This window comes from Dermacentor variabilis, chromosome 1 (assembly GCF_050947875.1).
Source record: "Dermacentor variabilis isolate Ectoservices chromosome 1, ASM5094787v1, whole genome shotgun sequence".
Classification (NCBI taxonomy): domain Eukaryota; kingdom Metazoa; phylum Arthropoda; class Arachnida; order Ixodida; family Ixodidae; genus Dermacentor; species Dermacentor variabilis.
The window spans coordinates 161,534,811-161,554,190 of NC_134568.1; the positions used below are offsets into that span (position 1 = coordinate 161,534,811).

General features: G+C 48.2%; 1 protein-coding gene across 2 annotated transcripts in view; it reads right to left on the bottom strand.

Moving 5' to 3' along the window:
* The window catches only part of LOC142587664 (putative 4-coumarate--CoA ligase 1), a 125,846-nt gene that overhangs the window by 51,653 nt on the left and 54,813 nt on the right, over positions 1–19,380 (bottom strand). For both annotated transcript variants that reach the window (XM_075698830.1, XM_075698837.1), the window contains exons 3-4: positions 13,376–13,482; positions 12,569–12,762 (exon numbers count right to left, since the gene is read on the bottom strand). In XM_075698830.1, the coding sequence (XP_075554945.1) occupies positions 12,569–12,762; positions 13,376–13,482 (301 nt within the window). The remainder of the gene's footprint in view (positions 1–12,568; positions 12,763–13,375; positions 13,483–19,380) is intronic.

The following is a 19,380-nucleotide window of genomic DNA, read 5'->3' on the forward strand; positions in this document are numbered from 1 at the left end:
AAACCTCGAGCCGGCTAGATAGCATGACAATTTCTGAACGGCCCACACGAGACATGCACACTCTTTCTCGGTGGCGCTATACGCCTGCTCACGACTGGTCAGCTTACGACTAGCATACAGGACGGGGTGTTCTACTTCTCCATTTTCCCGTTGGCACAGTACAACGCCCATGCCTCGCTCACTAGCATCGCACTGAACAATGAACCCTTTTGTATAGTCTGGCGATCGTAGCACAGGCTGGCTTGTTAGGGCACTCTTTAGGGCGCTAAAAGCTCTTTCCTTTGTCTCGTCCCAGACGACTGTTTGAGGCTCTGTCTTTCTTAGAGCATCCGTCAGGGGAGCCGCGATATCAGAGTACCTAGGGATGTACCTCTGATAGTAGCCGGCGACACCTAAGAACGACCGAATATCGGTCTTTGTGCGCGGTTGCGGAAAGTCTCGCACAGCGGCCACTTTTATTTCAGAGGGGCGGCGACGACCCTGACCAATCACGTGACCGAGGTAGACAACCTCGGCCTGTGCTAATTGGCACTTAGGAGCCTTTACTGTCAAGCCTGCTTCGCGCAGGCGGGTTAGCACTGCCCGCAAGTGTGTCATATGCTCAGACCAGGATGCGGAGAATATCGCTACGTCGTCTAGATACGGTAAAGCGAATTCTTGCTGTCCCCGCAACACTTTATCCATGAGACTTGAAAAACAGTATGGCGCGTTCTTCAAACCAAAACTCAACACTTTAGGACGGAATGTTCCCATTGGTGAAATGAACGCCGCATACCTACTAGCCTCTTCTGTAAGTGGAACCTGCCAATAACCCCTGACAAGATCTAGGGTGGAAATAAACTGAGCGCTACTAACTTTCTCAAGGCGCTCCTCGATGTTAGGGATCGGATAAATTTGATCCTTAGTGATGGAATTAAGCCTGCGGTAGTCGACGCAAGGACGAGGTTCCTTGCCCGGTACCTCAACTAAAATCAAAGGGGAGGTATAATCACTCTCACCTGCCTCAATAACACCGAGCTGTAGCATTTTCTTTACCTCAGCCTCCATAATATCGCTCTGGCGGGGTGACACCCGATACGCCTTGGATCGTACTGGCTCTGTGGAGGTAAGTTCTATATCATGAGTAAGTACAGAAGTCCTACCAGGCCTCTCAGAGAACAGACCTTGAAACTCTTGTAATAGCTGGTGTAGTTCGGTTTTCTGCTCAGGCGACAGCGGTGCTTTACTGATAAGGTCACTAATGACTTGACCGGTGTCTTCCCTGTTCGTCACTGAGCCTAGTCCCGGAAGCTCGACCGGAAGCTCTTCAGGAACGTTTACCATCATGCACACCACTGCTTCCCTTTGTCTATAAGGTTTGAGCAGATTACAGTGGTAAACTTGCTGTGCTTTCCGCTTTCCTGGCAGACTTACCACGTAGTTAACGTCCGACAGTTTCTGAACAATTCGCGCTGGGCCCTCCCACTGCACGTCTAGTTTGTTGTTTAGCGATGTGCGCAATATCATGACCTCATCGCCAACCTCAAAACGACGGGCCCTGGCTGTCCGATCATAATAAACCTTGGCCCTCTGCTGGGCCTTTGTCATTGCTTCACCTGACAACTCCTGTGCCCTTCTTAAGCGTTCGAGGAGCTTAAGCACGTACTCCACCACGACTGGGTCGTCGCCCCTACCTTCCCATGATTCTCGAAGCATGCGAAGCGGAGATCGAAGCGAGCGACCGTACACCAGTTCAGCTGGCGAAAACCCCGTAGCCGCATGCGGCGCGGTCCTTAAAGCAAACATCACCCCAGGCAGACACAGCTCCCAGTCAGTTTGATGTTCCAAACACAAGGCTCTCAACACGCGCTTCATGACGGAGTGGAGCTTCTCAACGGAATTCGACTGTGGGTGGTACACTGAGCTGTGTAGCAGCTTTACCCCACACCTTTCGAGAAAAGTTGTCGTCAAAGCGCTAGTAAACACTGTGCCCTGATCTGATTGAATTTCTGCAGGAAAACCAACTCGCGCAAATATGGACAGTAGTGCATTAACTATCTCAACTGAGCTGAGTTCTTTAAGCGGCACTGCTTCAGGGAACTTTGTCGCTGGGCAGATCACAGTCAAAATGTGTCTGTACCCCGTGGCTGTTACCGGCAGAGGTCCCACTGTATCAATAACGAGCCGTCTAAAAGGCTCCGTAATGATAGGTACCAATTTCAACGGCGCCCTCGATTTGTCCCCTGGTTTGCCCACCCGCTGACAAGTGTCACATGTCCTCACGAAATGGTCTGCGTCCCGAAAACACCCTGGCCAATAGTACTCTTGCAAGAGACGGTCCTTAGTTTTCTTAACTCCTAGGTGTCCGGACCACGAACCCCCATGTGACAAGCGCAACAGATCCTGACGATAGCATTGAGGCACGACCAGCTGATCGAACTCCACTCCTCGGCGGTCTAGATACTTCCGGTACAGGACTCCACCTCTTTCCACAAAACGCGCAGTTTTCCTGGCGATACCTTCTTTGACATTGCAGCGCACGTTTTCCAGGCTGCCATCCTTTTTTTGCTCGGCTATCAAAGCCGTCCGGCTGACTTTTAGCAACCTATCAAGTCCGTCTGACGTAGGCGCGATGAGCAAATCAGTAGATAGCTCTTCTAACTTTCCCGCGTCGGGATTTTCCTCTCCAGTATCTGGCGCCTTCAACGCTACAGACTCAATTCTATTCTGTTCGGGCGTGCTCTGAATATCAGCTTGCTGCGCCTCTGACCCTTTTTCGTTGTTTGATAACGTCGGCCCCGCAACTACCGCCTTTGCAGCGAGCTCCCGAACCTTCGATCTGGTTAAGGCCTGAACACTAGCTTCACCAAACAAAAGCCCCTTCTCGCGCAGGAGGTGATCGGACCTGTTTGAAAATAGGTACGGGTACTGGGGTGGCAGCATAGATGACACTGCCGCCTCCGTCTCAAGCGCTCCGAAAGGTCCTTCAATAAGCACTTTTGCTACCGGCAGACACACGCTATGAGCTTCCACGGCTTGCTTGATCCACGCGCACTCGCCCGTGAACATATGGGGTTCTACGTAAGACGGGTGAACTACATCCATCGTAGCTGCGGAATCGCGAAGCACTCGGCACTCTTTCCCGTTTACGAGGAGGTCTCGCATGTAAGGCTCGAGAAGCTTCATGTTCTCGTCCGTGCTGCCTATTGAAAAAAACACAACTTTTGGTGTTGTTTCCGGACACTGCGCCGAAAAGTGACCCGGCTTCTGGCACGTATAACAAACGCCCGCTCGCCTCATCTCGAACCGCTTTCTGCGTTCGGCTTCGGCTGCCGTCTCTTTACGTTTGGTCGGATTGCTTTCACTCGCATCCTCACTACGCGTGTCCCCCTTAAATCTCATGGGCGTGAACCTTGGCCTCTCAGACTTGGAGCCAAATTCACCCTTTTGACCGTCCTTAGCTCCGCGAGCTCGACGCGTCACAAACTCCTCGGCTAGCTCAGCGGCTCTAGCCACCGTACTCACGTCTGGCCTATCCAAGACCCAGTATCGCACGTTCTCCGGTAACCGACTATAAAACTGTTCTAGCCCGAAACACTGCAGAACTTTATCGTGGTCACCAAACGCTTTCTCTTCTTTGAGCCACTCCTGCATGTTCGACATAAGCCTATACGCAAACTCTGTATATGACTCACTTTTGCCTTTCTCATTTTCCCGAAACTTCCGACGGAACGCTTCCGCAGACAGCCGGTACTTTTTTAGCAGACTCGATTTTACTTTGTCGAAATCCTCTGCTTCCTCTCTATCCAAGCGAGCGACTACGTCGGCCGCCTCGCCGGGTAACAAAGTGAGCAAGCGCTGTGGCCACGTTTCCCGAGAGAACCCCTGCTTCTCGCACGTTCGCTCAAAGTTAACCAGGAACAAACCAATGTCCTCTCCAAGCTTACACGGCCGCATCAGGTCAGTCATTTTGAACAATACGCGTTCTCCTGCACCGTGTGCCTGACTTCCATTACGAGCGCGTTCCATCTCTACCTCGAGACGCTTCATTTCCAAAGCGTGTTCGCGCTCTTCTTTTTCTTTCTGCTCTTTAAGTTCGCGCTCCTGTCTTTTTGACCTCTCCTCAATAGTCTCAAGGCATTCCGACAGCTCGTCATCCTCAGCCTCTAACTCAAGAATAGCCTTTAGCAGTTCAGGTTTTCTGAGTTTGTCCGAGACATCCAGACCCAACTCTCTTGCAAGCTCCAACAATTTCGGTTTGCGCAACGACTTCAAATCCATGGCTGCTCTGAATGCTGCTTTCTCTACTGCTTACTATTGTCTTGCCGCAAACTAACCCGGCAGCAACGACAACCACAATTACCAGCTCTGTTTCTAACACTAACAAAAGCCTGGCAAAGCTCAGAAGAAGAAAGTCCCGCACTCACCAAACCTCGCAGGCAGGAATTCCGCGCAGTCGTTCCGCTGCAGGCAACCAGTCGTCACACAGGGCTCGTTGCACTGCTCCCGGATCGTCGTTGAGCTGCTCAGCATACTGTCAACTGCATCTCTTTGCTGCTGGCCTCCGTTGTCGTGATCTCGCCGCTGGCAGACAGTTGTTTGAAGTCGTAGGCGATCTCACCGCTGGCAACCAGATATTTTGATCCGACTGCTGGTACGATCTGTTGGGAACTCGGCGCTGACGCCCGTGGTTGTACCTGGGTCGCAAGCCCCAAGGGTAGCGTTGGCCTGGCGGCCTGGGGTACAACTGCAAGCATCCGAAGGTCCCGGCAAAGCATGAGTCGACTGGTAACAACGAAACAACTTGTTTATTTTAACATCGCAAAGAGTTGGCGGTCAGGTTTGACCGAAGTAGAGAGACGGGAGAGCACTTCACTCAACGGAAGAAATCGGAGCCCTCCTCTGGCGTCCGGGGGCAGCTGTTTTTATACTCTCGCAGTTGAGGGCAAGAAGGAACCCCTCAAAAGACGAGCACGTGAATGTACAATGGGCTAATGGTGACGCACACTGTCGTAGCGATGCCGTAGCACCATGTCGTGGCGCTGCGCACGATCTCGTAGCACCTGGTCGTGGCGCTGCGCAGCACACTGTCGTGGCGCTGCCGGTCGGACACAATGACTGTAACGAGAAGATGGTCCCTGCTTTGGCATCGCCTGTTTCGGGCACAATGACTGGAACGAGATCCCTGCTTTGGCATCGCCTGTTTCGGGCCCAATAACTGGAAGGAGATCCCTGCTTTGGCCTCGCCTGTTTCGGGCACAATGACTGGAACGAAATCCCTAGGCGGTCGCATCGCCGCAGACGCGCCTGGAAACACCTGGCGATGAGTGTTGCGGTGACGACGATCGGGCCAAAATGTCCGCCGCCCCGCCGCCGTCGCGCCGGCAAAACCACGTGTCGCAGGCGAAACGCAACACGGGGAAGCCGTTCGTCGCGAATGGCGAAATGGTGAGCTCGACGACGCAACGTGCGAGTGGTTGGTTGTGCTGATGAACCAGAAAGCAAGCGTAATATATAAGGGAGGCAATCCAATGGCCCTTGCGCTACCCAGACGTGACGGCGGTAAGATCGAACGAAAAAACGGCAAAATGGCATAGTGAGCAGCAGGCATTGTAGTTAGGCAAGGGAGAGCGCCAGAAGGCTTTGGCGTCATAATGCTGGCGTCAGCTGCGGTAGAGCAAGCGGATATCGTAGTCCTGCAGGTGAAGTGCCCATCGGGCAAGACGGCATAAGGGATCTTTCAAGGACGACAGCCAGCATAGGGCATGGTGGTCCATGACATCGAATGGACGGTCATTCAAATAAGGCCGGAACTTAGTAAGAGCCTAGATGACAGCCAGGCATACTTTTTTTGTCTAATCAGTCTCCGCTTTCGTAAACGTATGACTTGTATAAACCACGACATATTAATGAAACCCTTGTTTTCGCTGGGCAAGAACGTACAGGGCCGATGCCAGCACCGCCGGCATCTGTGCACACCTCGACAGGGGCTGTAAGGTCATAATGGAGCAAAATTGGCGGACACGTTATCAAATGACAGAGTTTTGTGAAGGCCTGGTCGCATTCGGACGACTACGAAATGAGGGGCCCGTTGCTTCTAAATAGCTTCATCAGGGGCGATATGATGGCGGCGAAATTGTGAATGAAGCACCTGAAGGGGACCACAGACCGATGAAAGTGCGCACTTCTTTGAAGGACGTTGGCTTAAGGAATTCGATGACGGACCGAAGTTTGGCTCGATCGAGGAGAATTCCATCCTTGGATACGACGTAACCTGGAATTATCAGCTGCCGAGCCGCAAATTCACAATTCTTTAAGTTTAGTTGTGGACCAGCGGTTGTTAAACACGTCAGTGGAGCAGTTGAACACTGGAAAACACTGGAGCAGTTGAAGATGGTGGTGAAATCACAAGCAAAAAAAATAATGGGGTTTAACGTGCCAAAACCACTTTGATTATGAGGCACGCAGTAGTGGAGGACTCCGGAAATTTGACCACCATGGGTTCCTTAACGTGCACCTAAATCTAAGTACACGGGTATTTTCGCATTTCGCCCCCACCGAAATGCTGCCGCCGTGGCCGGGATTCGATCCCGCGACCTCGTGCTCAGCAGCCCAACACCAAAATCAGAAGCAAAAACAAGAACGTCGTGAAGATACCACAAGCATGTGTACTACTTCAAACCGCGCAGAAATGTGTCCATCATGCGCTCAAGAGTTGCGGGCGCATTACAAATTTCAAAAGCCAGTACGTTAAATTCGTATAAGCCGTCGGATGGGACAAAAGCTGTCTTCGGCCGGCCGTCGTCTGCCATGGGTACTTGGCACTACTCTGACGTAATAGTTCTGTGGAAACCCACAAGGAGGAGGCAAGTAATTAATAAAGGGAAAATGAGACATCCACCCAATCGTAGCAGTTGCTACAAAGGAAACCCATAGGGGTTCCTCGATAGAAAAGCTTCGCAGTTGAAGAAAATTTCGTCCTGGTCAGGGACTCGAACCCGGGACCACCGCTTTCCAAGGGCAGCCGCTCTACCATCTCAGCTAACCATGCGGCTAGCAGACGGTAGGGCGAAGTCGAACTCGTCAACAACTCTGAAGCAAGGGCAAGAATTTGACGTCGTCGACTTTGTTGATAACACGACGTTCGAGGAACCCGTATGGGTTTCATTTGTAACAACTGTTACGATTTGGTGGATGTCTCATTTTTCCTTTATTAATTGGTAATACCCTGAGCGCAAATCTAGGGATGAAAAGAGTTCTGCGCCTTGTAGACTGTCAAACGCGTCGTCTATGCACGGGAGAGGGCAGACGTCCCAGCGAGTGATCTTGAGGCACGGGTGGTCGACAAAGAACCGAACAGAACCATCTTTTTTCGTAACAAAGACAGGGGATGCCCATGGACTGTTTGAAGGTCGTATCACTTCGCTGCGAAGCATGTCGTCGACTTGTTGGTTAATTACACAACGTTCTGCAGAAGATACACGATACGGACGTTGCCGCAATGGCGGTGGCGAGCCAGTGTCGACTTTAAGGGTAACAGTTGATGTCCGGCTCAGGGAACATTGCCCTACATTGAAAGATGGGAATTGTTCGCAGAGGCACAAAAGCTGAGACTGGTGGACTGGTGTAAGGTCATCGGCAATAGGAAAACCGAACACATCAATGGGCAACAAGTCACACGTAGAAACAGCACTGCGTGCACTGGAACTAGCACAGTAATTGTCATCGGACATGCACATAACTTGCAAGTCTTCGATCGCTTCTACATGTCCAAGACATTCCCCTGGGAGCAGTATCACAGGGTATGGGAACGGGTTGCAATCAAAACTGGTGCGGGAGCCCTGTGTGATGTCCACTGTCGCAAAAGGTAGCAGCAGACTTTTGCAAGTGAGAAAGCGGTCAGATGGAGACAGTAGTCCAACAAAGTCGGAGATTCCGCTGCAGTAGATGGGCACAACCGCTGACGCGTTCGGAGGAAGCGGGTGTCGGCTTGGAGTAGTAGTTTCCTGGAAAGCGAAGAATCGTCAGTGAGCGGCAAATATAATATTGGCGAGATTTGTGTTTCGGCTTGAGCGTAATGGATAACGGCATTATGGCGAGAGAGAAAATCCCAGCTGAGGATAACGTCATGCGAGCACGAGCAAAGGATGATGAATTCTATGGCATATAGAACGTCGTCAATGTCGACGCGAGCCTCGCAAGCCGCTAAGGGGTGAATACGCTGAGCACTGGCTGTGCGGAGGGACAGCCCAGAAAGGGGCGTCGTGACTTTCCGAAGTCAGTTGCAAAGCTTAGCGTCCATAACACCTACGGCGTCTCCTGTGCCCACGAGTGCATATGCGTGAACACTACCAACAAACACTACGATTACGTTCGAGGGACTGCGTTGAGGACTTTCACATTTTGACGGAGTAGCAGCCTTTGCCTCTTGGACTGCGACGATTAGTTTTCTTCCTCTCTAGGTACGGGGCAAGGTCGCATTGGCTACAGTGAGCGACGGCGTGGAGACCATGAACGGCGGGTAGCGGGCGCAATATCGGTGACATAGCCGAAGGGGAGTCGTAACATGGACCGTTGCACTGGCTTGTCACAGGTGGTGCGGCGCTAGGCGGCTGCACACGATTACAATAACGTGCGACGTGACCGGCACATCCACATGTAAAGCTTATGGGCCGGTTGTCGGGAGTACGCCACCGGTTTGCTTTTTACAAGTGACCTAGCTTCAATTTACTGACAACATGCACGAGTTTGGAGTCACACCCATGTCACAGGAGGCGTTGTACGGGGCGGCTGCTGATATGCGTGCATGGCGGGCTACAATCGGAGCCTTGCCACGACGTCGGCATAACGGAGAGGCATACTTGGAGAAAGTGGTCGGGTCCTCGCGACGAGTTCAGCGTAGCTGAGTGGTGCAGCCGCAGCGATCTTTCGGGGTGGCGCAGCGACTTCAGCGGGATGGAGTAGAAGGCGTTTGCTGGGATGCGTCTTCAGGCATGGTTGAGTGCAGTGTACGGGATCATATTTCCAGGATTGACGTTGTGGGCCGAAGCACTCTCCGCCCCTTGTAAAGGTGCTTATTAGTCACCAGCGTTTGGGCGGGCCGTCACAGCAGGGCACGGTTTCTCAGCGCGAGCGGGGTTGGAGAGACCCACTAGAAAGCGCTGGAGAGCATGGCGCACTATAGCGTACCTCTTCTTCGCTGCAAGGGTTTTGAGTTCAAGGACTTTACTTTAACGCAATAAAATCAACAGTTGAAAATGCCACGTTCGCACTCATTTAAAACGCTGCGCAAGTACTCCTTCATTAGGGACTACAGTCGAACGTCTCTTCGACAAACGCCTCTACAGCGAAATGACCTGTGTAACGAAGGATTAGTTAGGTCCTGGTCGAATTATTGTGAGCAATGAGCCCCGGGTAGCTTTGCCGCCACTGTCCTCCACAGGCATCACCGAGGTGCGCTCTGCGCAAGCGCTAACAGCAGCACTAGCGAGGCACTTGACGAAAGTGCCGATGTCAGAAGTGTATTATTTCTGCACTGCTCCGGAAATCACTCAACTCGTACGATGCCTATTGTAACGCATTAGCGGATGCGATGCCTGATGAATACGTCACTGTTAATGACGGCATGATGTAATCGCAACTCACGAGCGACGACATCTTGAAAGTCATCCAGGGTGGAAAGGACGCGAATGTCAACGACGGCTACAGTGATGAAGATCCTGTACACAACGAAAGAATGTTTACGGCAATGGGAGGCGATAGCGACAACCGATGATTTCAGCTTTTTAGTTTGCGTAGCTCCTGAGTATCACCGCGGAGTATCATGCTGTGAACCTTGGTGCCATAAAGTTAGCTGGAGTTGCACATTCTGTCAGAAGTGCGCTCAAAGAAAATTTGCGGCTTGCCTCACTTAGCCTTTACTGAATTCATCTTAAGCAAATGTTTTCTGTTGTTGAAGGCGCCTATAGACTGCTCTATTTTGAGCAGTACAGCACGCGAAGGTGGGAACTGTATACGACGACGTGACCTGTATAACGCACTTCGTTATCAAGCTGTTTGACTGTATTCACAAATCGCGACCTCATCCAGACGTTTGAAAAATGGTAATATATGTTGCGAAGAACTTTTTATAGGTGACCTAGCTTCAATTTACTGACAACATTCACGAGTTTGAAGTTGGTTGAGCTTTTTTCGTATGTTGGCCTCACGTTAAATACTTCTTTAAGAGCCATCCATTACTTGTTTAATCTTTTTTACTTTTCCTTCGATAGGCCTACATTCTTTTTTACCGCACAATTTCAATCAGTAAATAGCGCCTCATTGCATTTAGACATGCTGTGCAGCAGCAGGAAGCAAGTATTTATTGATAGCTTTCCTCTTGACTCCCGAACTGATCCTCCTACACCTGGGCCATGAAGGATGCCGTATAGTGAATGGATCTACGTAAACTCTAACCATGATGTTTTTTAAAGCTTACACTAAAATAAAAAAATAGTTTTTTTCAGCCCAATTGGTATGCGAACGCTACGGCTGGTTCCAGTGCCACAACCGTACGATCAACAGCACACTGTTTTGAACTCTACAGACCACTGCGGCTGGTAAAGTTGTGATTGTGTGTTAGTGATAGTTCAATTCGGCTTTTGTGGCATACCTTAGTTTCTGTGGAGCCAGGTTAGCATCCGCCGTTTTAGAGCGCAGCTCTTAGGCGCCCGTTCCTGCGCTGAGCATCGGCGTCGTCGTAACCGAGCGAACGAACACAGCGAAGGATGGAAGAGCGAACGCAGAGCGCAGCAGGGGGGGAAAGATGTGAGGAGGAAATCAGAGGAGGAGTGTGCAGCGGAACCATGAGGCGGAAGTAGAGGAGCAGGGTATGGCGAAAGCGTGAGAAGAAAAGCGTAGCGCGGTGACGATGGCTACGAGATGGCGCCAGAGTAGCGCGCGTCGTCTGGGAGGTCTGGGCACGGCGGCTGCTGTGAACCGCACCACGCGTCACCCGCGCGCTGCCTCCAGCGACCTCCTGGTTAGCGAGGCCGTCACGACACACATCGCTCCGTTTGCAACGTACCGCACGAGAGAGATTGTCCGCGCAAACCAATATAAAGCGAAATGAAAACACGTATAGAGCCGGGCTCAAGTTTATCATTAGGGAGTATCTTAATCGTCGGCGATGTTTTTAGGCAGAAAAGATATTTATTTTATTTATTTCAGAATACTGCAGGCCTTTGTTTGGCCCAAGCAGGAACTATATACAGAAACTATAGCAGGAACATTCTCCGCACCAACCGGGAATTTACTTAAGTATAGCTGTATGTGCTTGTCACCTAAATTACTGCTATTTAGCACGGGGTACATAAGATGAGTCCATCCTAAGGAAATTGTTATTACCGCAGAAATATTGCTATGTGCTAGTCTCCAGTACAACTTACACACGGAACGCTTATTTGTTAAGTTAAATATTCCTAAATTAAATGAGAAATACAAAACCAGACTTTTCTGTTAATTCCACTTTGAGAATAAACAGGCGCGTAACTGCACACCAGGAGATAGCTTACTTAAAAGATGTGTCCGCGATCTCCGAGCAGTGGAACGTATCATTATCGAGAACAAACTATGGATTTCAAATCCGTCATTTCACTCTGACAAGGCTTCTTAAGGGGGTTGCGGGATTGAAAATTAACTTTCGAGCCGTTGCACGGATATATGTGTAAATATTTATAGGTTTATGTATCTTGTCTTAAGTAAATATTCTAAATTTCTTCGACACAGATCAAATAGAAAAGAATTTCTGGCTGTCATAAGGACCAATAAGGCATGTCACTTAAGGAAAACTCATTTCATAAATAATGAAGACACACTGCTTTTGTTAGAAATCTACTGGGTTCTAGTGCAGGATAAGGCCAGTCGCGTGTTTTTCGTTACTTTTCCGTAACAATATCATTTTGAGGATACGTTAAATTTTTTTTCGTAGCCAATATATGTCAGATGTGTTATAATTTTTTGTGTTAATAAAAGTTAGAAATATAAAAAGTACCTAGTCTTCTTCCTGACAAACTTTTAGCCCAGAAACTACTTTGAAAGCAGGTCTTATTAATCCAAAAAGTGCAAACTGAGAAAAATCAGGTCAAAGATATCACACCCCGCTATCCTATCCAAATATCAAAAATTTAAATTGAAGTGCCCTGCTGATAGATTTGATCCTCCTCTTCAATTCAAACTTGCTCTGCGGCAATAATCATACTCTCATCTTCGCTTTTTTTTCGCATTTAGAGCCGTTTAGCGCGCTTGTCTGCAATCGTACACAACAGCGCCGCAGCCAGAATAATGCCTTCCCTTTTTTTAGTTTTTACTTTGCGGTATGCTGTACTCTCGATAGGTCTGCTATGATTAGAATACGCGAAAAGCAAATTTTATAACGTGGGTATCTATTCTGTGTTTGGTTTCTTGCCCACTCTGCGGCCGCATCTTCAATACAGCGTTCATGGGCCTGTCATCGTCACGAAAAGATTTCATTTTCTTTCTTTCCACGGCGCAGATTGCAACCGAAATTAAGCAAGCCTCATCACATCCGCAAGCGGAAAGGATCGCTTACCCAGACGCAAGGAGCTGAGCGATGAAATTTCGGTGCGACACCATGACACCTTTTGGCAGCCCCGTCGTGCCGCTCGAATACATGATGGCCAGCACACCTCTTGGGTCAATGCCAGCAGCTGAATAGCCACTAGGTGATCCCTTGAGCTCCGAGAAGCGGATCATGCCTTCGCACTGACCTAACGTTACCAGCGTCTGCACAATGGTTAAGACACAAAGGCAAAGTGTCGGGAAATTGTTGAAGGGAAGTGTTAATTCACCAGCAAATTTCTGTAAGAGCAAGCACGCAAGGCCATGAAGCTTAATTAGTCGAATTAGTTGATAAATCCGCGTATGGTTGATTCTGGCGCTGAACAAAAATGTAGGTTAACAAGTGACTACAACATTTTTGCAAAGAACCTTTCCCGTTTATGACAGCTACTTCGTTTTACACTGAGAACTTCAGTAAGACATCCACCCCTTCAAATTTCCTATGATTTACTATACTAGAATACCGGAGCAAATTGCTATAACAAATTTTCATAGTGAGTTGGGCTTCATATACACAAAATTGACACCAAGAGCTTTCTTTCTTTTTAAATTTCGGAATGAAGCGTTATGTTTTAAAGGATGTGCTCTTGAGACTAAAATGGTTTCGACCTATTTACAGTTTATTACGTCGCTTGTTCAGCTCACAAACCTGTGCAGCGCTGAAGCAAAACCAACGAACATACTGCGGCGAGCAGATTACAGAAAATGTAGACTAAACAGTTTTGACTACGCGTAAAGCGTGCCTTTCATCTTAACAAAAGGAAGAAAAAAGAAAAACCTTGACTGTAGGCACATCTTCACAAGCAGCCTTTGTCTTTTCCGCATTTGCGTCATCACAAAATACGAGTCTGGGGCCCGAGTCCGCGAACTGGTACTGCACTTCGCCTGTATAGAGAAGAAAAAAATACCAAAAGAAAATGTATTGGTAAAATTGTGCCGCACAGTACCGTGCCGACGTATTCAAATATTATCAATACTACTACAAGGCAACATGTAGACGGTCACAGTTTTTTCTGCATCCTTTGAGCTTGCTTCTGTTCTTTATTTGCCGATTTTTCAGCCTCTAAATGGTAATTGGCTATTTTTCATTTCCTTTTCTTTTTTCCCTTTTTTCGTGTGCGCGGGTGTCTCGCGTATGTTTGGTTTTGCAGGATAGTCAGAGCGCCCTTTCGCGCCACGTGCAACCGTGTGGGGCGCTTAGTCTTTATAACCTTTAAATAGAGGTTGGGAAGTGTCAAGACTATTAGATATTAGTGGTTTTAGTGTGTGCGCGTGCGTGTGCGCGTATTGGTATGGAATGTTGCTTTGGTAGGACAGTGAGAGCGTGGCCGCGTGTTTGAACACGTACGAACACATGTCATATTTCAAGTACGTGCGACATTTATTGCTTCTAAAACATTGGTGATAATTAATTTGCGGGATTTTAAGGATTTAGATTTTATGCGTATCGGCCTTTCCTAGAAGGCACGTGCTTGAAAGCTGCGGTGCTTGCCTTAGAGAAAGCTAAGTGCAACACATGGCAAGAAAGACGATAAAGCGTGCAGTGTACGGGGGGTCCCTCAAGGTTGACGAGGTGACGAATGAGAATGGAGACGAAATTGAGACAATCGGCAGAGACCGATGCCGATACTATGCTACAGAAAATGGAGGACTTCCAGGATGAGCTTGTGAAAGAGGTCGAAGAGTTAAAAAATGAGCTAAATATGGTGCGTAATGCACGGAATACGGAGGTAAAAGACTTCAAGCAACCGAGGAAAAGATGAACAGGGCCGCTATCGTGAACGAATATGGTCGTGACAATGGAACGCAGGCTTACGACCTTAGGCAGGGAGTGTCAGTAAAGCATGTGGAAAGCGTGCAACGTGGGAAGTAGGTAGTTGGAAAAAGCTGCACCTTTCTTGAGGTGGCCACGAAGGAAAAGCACGAATGCAAGGGTCAATGCCCCTTGTAATGTCCGAATAATGCGGAAAAAGATAAAGGGAAGCAGGAAGAGGCTTCGCAGTAGGAGAAAGTGAAAGGGTGATTATCGGTGCGCGACTCAAACAGGGATAGGTACTCAGAAGCAATTGTGGGGAGGGTGAAAGGTGACAAAACACTGGCGGTAGTGACGTTTTCAGGACGTACATTAGGCGCTGTCATGGAGAGAGCAAAAACAAAGCTCGCGGAAAATGCCCACGTACGCAGCCTTGTCGTAGTAGCAGGTGGGCTAAATGACGTCCTAAACAGAAACGGGACCGGACTAGCCCACCGCTTGGCGAAGGGGGTCGGTGACTTGTCGAGCTGTCCCCTCAGGTGTAGATCATGGCGTGCGCGGTGCCGGAGGTGCTTGTACGTGACAGTAACGACAAAGGGCCGTAGTGGCTGCTAATGAAGCTACATGGACAATGAGCCGAGAGAAACTCAAAAGGGTGCTTAACTGAGCTAGTTGGTTCATTCTTCGAGGATTGTAGCAGCATAACTTATGGAACACGGACACATAAAGAAAGGTTTAGAGGTTGTAGAAGTAAACAGGGAAGTGGGAAGGTGTGGTGGTTTACAACGAGGCGGCATCCACTTCAATCGCACACTTGGAGGAGAAGTGGGCTAGTGACTTGCTGGTCGCGCGGTCACTTTTGTAGGAGGCCCACGGGTGGTCAGGAAGCCAATGTAGGTAGGTAAGAATGAAGAAAGTCCCTTAAAGGAACCTCAGAATAGCATCGCCGTCAATAACAGAAAAATGAGGAAAACAAGAAAGAGCTCGCCGTGCAATAGGCTGCATAAACATGCAGGGCGGCAGAAGAAAGGAAAGGTGGGCAGAGTTTGAGGAGCAGTTAAATAGGCGTATATGCGGTCACAGAAACACACCTTAGAGACTCGGAAGAGCTGCCAGTGTTTGAAAATTATGTTTGGGAAGGGTGCAACAGAAATAAATTCAAAAGAAAGCGAGGGGAAGTCGGGATGCTGATCCATCAGGGAGCTAAATGAAAAAGAATAAATTTAAAGTGTCATGAGCATCTTTGGTTATCCAGTACATTGAGTGGAAGGAAAACTTGTCTGGGCGTAATGTATTTGTAGACTGGAAATAATTGCAGAGAGAACAATCAAGACTTAGTGAAATGCTTAAATGCTGATATAAAGGGTTTCAGGAATGATGCAGAAATTATCCTATTAGGTGACATTAACGCCCACATACAGGATCTAGATGTCTATAACGACAACAACGGAAAGTAAATGCTAGATATTTGTGAGCATCATAATTTCGCTATCGTGAATACAGAGCCTAATACAAGACCACGCGGGAAGTGGGAAATCAGCAATCGACCATTCACTACTGTCTGATAACAGAAGAAATTCATGATAAGCTGAGCGCAATGGTCATTGACGAGGAAGGGCATAGCAGCATAGGTAGTGACCATAAACGCATCATTTTGAAAATGGGATATGTAGTTGGGAAAGAGAGCAAGGAGCACAAAATGGTCAGCCGAAATTTGAACGCTGAGCAAATAACAAATATAGCCACTAGAATCGAGGAAGAACTTGGCAAATGGCCAAATAAAGAGTGGGCATATAGTGAGCTTCTAAGTGTCATAACGACAGAAATACGGAAAGAGAAACAACATGTTCGTTGGAAAGGAAAAAAAGAAACCGAAAAGCTGGTGGAACAGGGACATACGCGGTCGCCGAACGACAGAAAGCATCCCAAAAGCAAAGGCAGGCAAAGCAGGCGCGGTTGCCGCAGGATGAAGTAGCCAGTAAATGGGAAATATACCGGGAGAAAAAGCCTAAGGTTCAAATACTGGTGCAAGCAAAATTAAAAGGTGAAAGTGAACGTTGATTGTCAGAAATACGTGAGAAAAAGAAGGCCGCACCTAGAATATTTTGGAACCACAAACTAATTAGGCAGGATGCCTGGCACAATACAACATATCCTAGACGAAGACGGAAACAAACTGGAAGGGGACGCGGCATTAACAACCGAATCTTTCCAAGGCAATGACAAGTTGTATTTGAGGAAAAAAAAAGAGCATGATAGAGAACCAGCTGGTGCTGACACATTTCAACTGGAAGAAAGCCGAAGAGAAAATTCCTAAGTGCATAGCCACAGGGCTGGACGAGGTTCCCGTTAGGCTGTTTAATGAAATAGGACCAACAAGTAAGGAAGCTCTGTTGAAAACAGTAGAAAAACTTTAAAAGATAGATGAATACCAGACAGTTGGCGACAAAGTAGAATTAATTTAATTTATAAAGGTAAAGGAGAGAAAGAAAGAATTCACTCGAACAGACCGTTGACCATTACATCGGTAATATGCAGGTTAGCAATGCAGGCAATTAAATTAAAGCTGCAAGCATGGGCAGAGAATAATGGAATTTCGGGAGAACTTTAGAACGGCTTCAGAATAGTTAGGCGTCTGGAGGATAACTTATTCGTCCTTACCCATTGTATTGAAATATCCAGAGTAGAAAGGAAACCGTTGTATCTGGCCTTTTTAGACATTACAAGCGCGTATGACAACGTAGACCGCGACATTTTGTGGGATATTCTAGAAGGGGAAGGCTTGGGCGACGATTGTATAGAGCTTTTGAGAGAAATTTTCCTAGAAAATGCAGTTGGCGTTGAATGGGAAGGGATGAAGAGCGAGGAGAAAGTCAATATCAACAAGGGACTGAGCCAGGGATGCCCTTTATCCCCATTGCTGTTTATGATGTACATGGTTAGGATGGAAAGGGTGCTAGAGGGAAGTAATGTGTTTATTTCATACAAACAGGTGGGTACAGCAGTAGAGCAGCAGCTTCCAGGTTTGTTTTTGCGAACCGCATTGTGTTGCTGGCTAACAAAGTGACATGCAACGTCTGGCTAATATCAATGGACAGGAAGACGAGCATTTAGGTCTGAAATTAAGCGTTAAAAAATCACATATTATGATATTTAATAAAAACAGTGAACAGACAGTGGCTATACAGTGCCAGGAAATACCTCGGGTAACAGAATATCAATACCTTGGTATATGGATAAACGAAGGCAACACATATATGGAAACACAGGAAAAAACAATAACAGTGAAGGGAAAGAGAAATGGCAGCCATAATGAAGCACAGTGCCCTATGGGGATACAATAAGTACGAGGTCCTCCGAGGTATGTGGAAAGGTGCAATGGTTCCAGGACTTACTTTTGGAAATGCGGTTGTTTGCTTTCAATCAGGGGTACAATCAGGACTCGATGGGAACCAAAGGTCAGTGGGACGCCTCGCATTGGGCGCTCACGGGAATACTACAAATGAAGCTGTGCAGGGTGATATGGCCTGGACTTGTTTTGAAGTGAGGGAAGCTCGTAGTAAAATTGAGTATGAAGAATGACTGAGGAATATGGAAGCAAGTAAATGGGCTGGGAGAGCGTTGAGGTATCTGCACACGAATAACATTGATTCACAGTGGAGGAAAAGAACTAGGAAGCTTACCAGCAAGTATGCGGCTTGTAGGGTGGGCAACACAGCAAGAAGGAACGTCAAGCGGAAAGTCAGACAGGCTGAGATAATCTCATAGCTGGCGGCAATGTGAAAGACACCTACTGTGCGTAACTACTTAAGAGGAAAAACGAAATCAGGAAGGAAACAATTGATGATAACTCAAAAGGAAGCTCTTTACTTCTCGAAGCGAGATCAGGATGCCTTAGGACACGCACTTATAAAGCGAGATACAACAAGGAAAAAGCATGTACTTGCTGCGGCAAAGTTCGGGAAACGATGGAGCATGTTTTATTAGAATGTGAAGATATCTGCCCAGTGGTAGATTTAGGCACTTCTGGCCTTCCTGAAGCCCTTGGGTTCCGCGAGAGCAGGGGGAAAGCAAACATGTCCGCAATAGGGATTAGTAAGAGGCGATTGGAAAATTGGTGGAAGAAAAGTAGGGAAACGATAAACAATGGAGGCGTACAAAAATTGTTCACAATAGGGGTTTAGAAAGTTTGGATATGGGAATTCATCGAGGTTTTTTTTTCTTTTGTAACATACGTAGGACATTAGGCAATATAACAAGAGCTTGGTGGCGCCACCCACCACCCCGTTCCAAAGGGGACGCTTATAGCATCTATCCAACCATGCTTGGCGGAGCAGCTCAGTCGAACACCCGGCAAACGCGGCGCGGTCGGTGTGCTCCCGCCGTGCTCATGCGAATGCCGACGCGTTAGCGGTGGCGCAGGCGTTCGCCGAGCGTCGCGTTTTCGCGAGCGAAGAACGCGCCATGCAGTTATGTTACAGCTTAAAGGGCTCCTCACCAGCCCCTATAGCAAAGTTTGGTTATACGCTGGAAATTTTTTCAAATCGGCTCAATGATAGCCGAGATAGAAATATTTCAGTGCCGCGAACCCATGATTTCCAGAGGCGAGCTCCACTACCAAGCGAGACTCTCCACTTCTAGACTCCATGTCTAGACTATACAAGCTAAATTCATTCCCTGCGTTCTCCCATACCGGACCTCGAGGATCGCGTGACGCATACGGCTCAGGCCCTGCATTCATTTTTATTTTACAGCGAAAGCTTCATATGACTAACCTTCCGTAGTTTTTTCGGCGTGCGGCCACAGAAACGGACTTAGCGATTTCTAACAAACCCATACAGAATGGGTTTCATTGCTTGCTTTGTGTGTGATCACGCACGGGTGCCGTGCGGCTGCGCAGATGTCAAAATGCGGAACAGATTAGAACGCTCGCCGTGAAAAATAGCGTAACGTCAAGGTTAACGCAGTATATAAGCAGGAAAGGTATCGGCGCTGAAAACAGCTGCGTTATCGATGGGGCGGACGCGTAT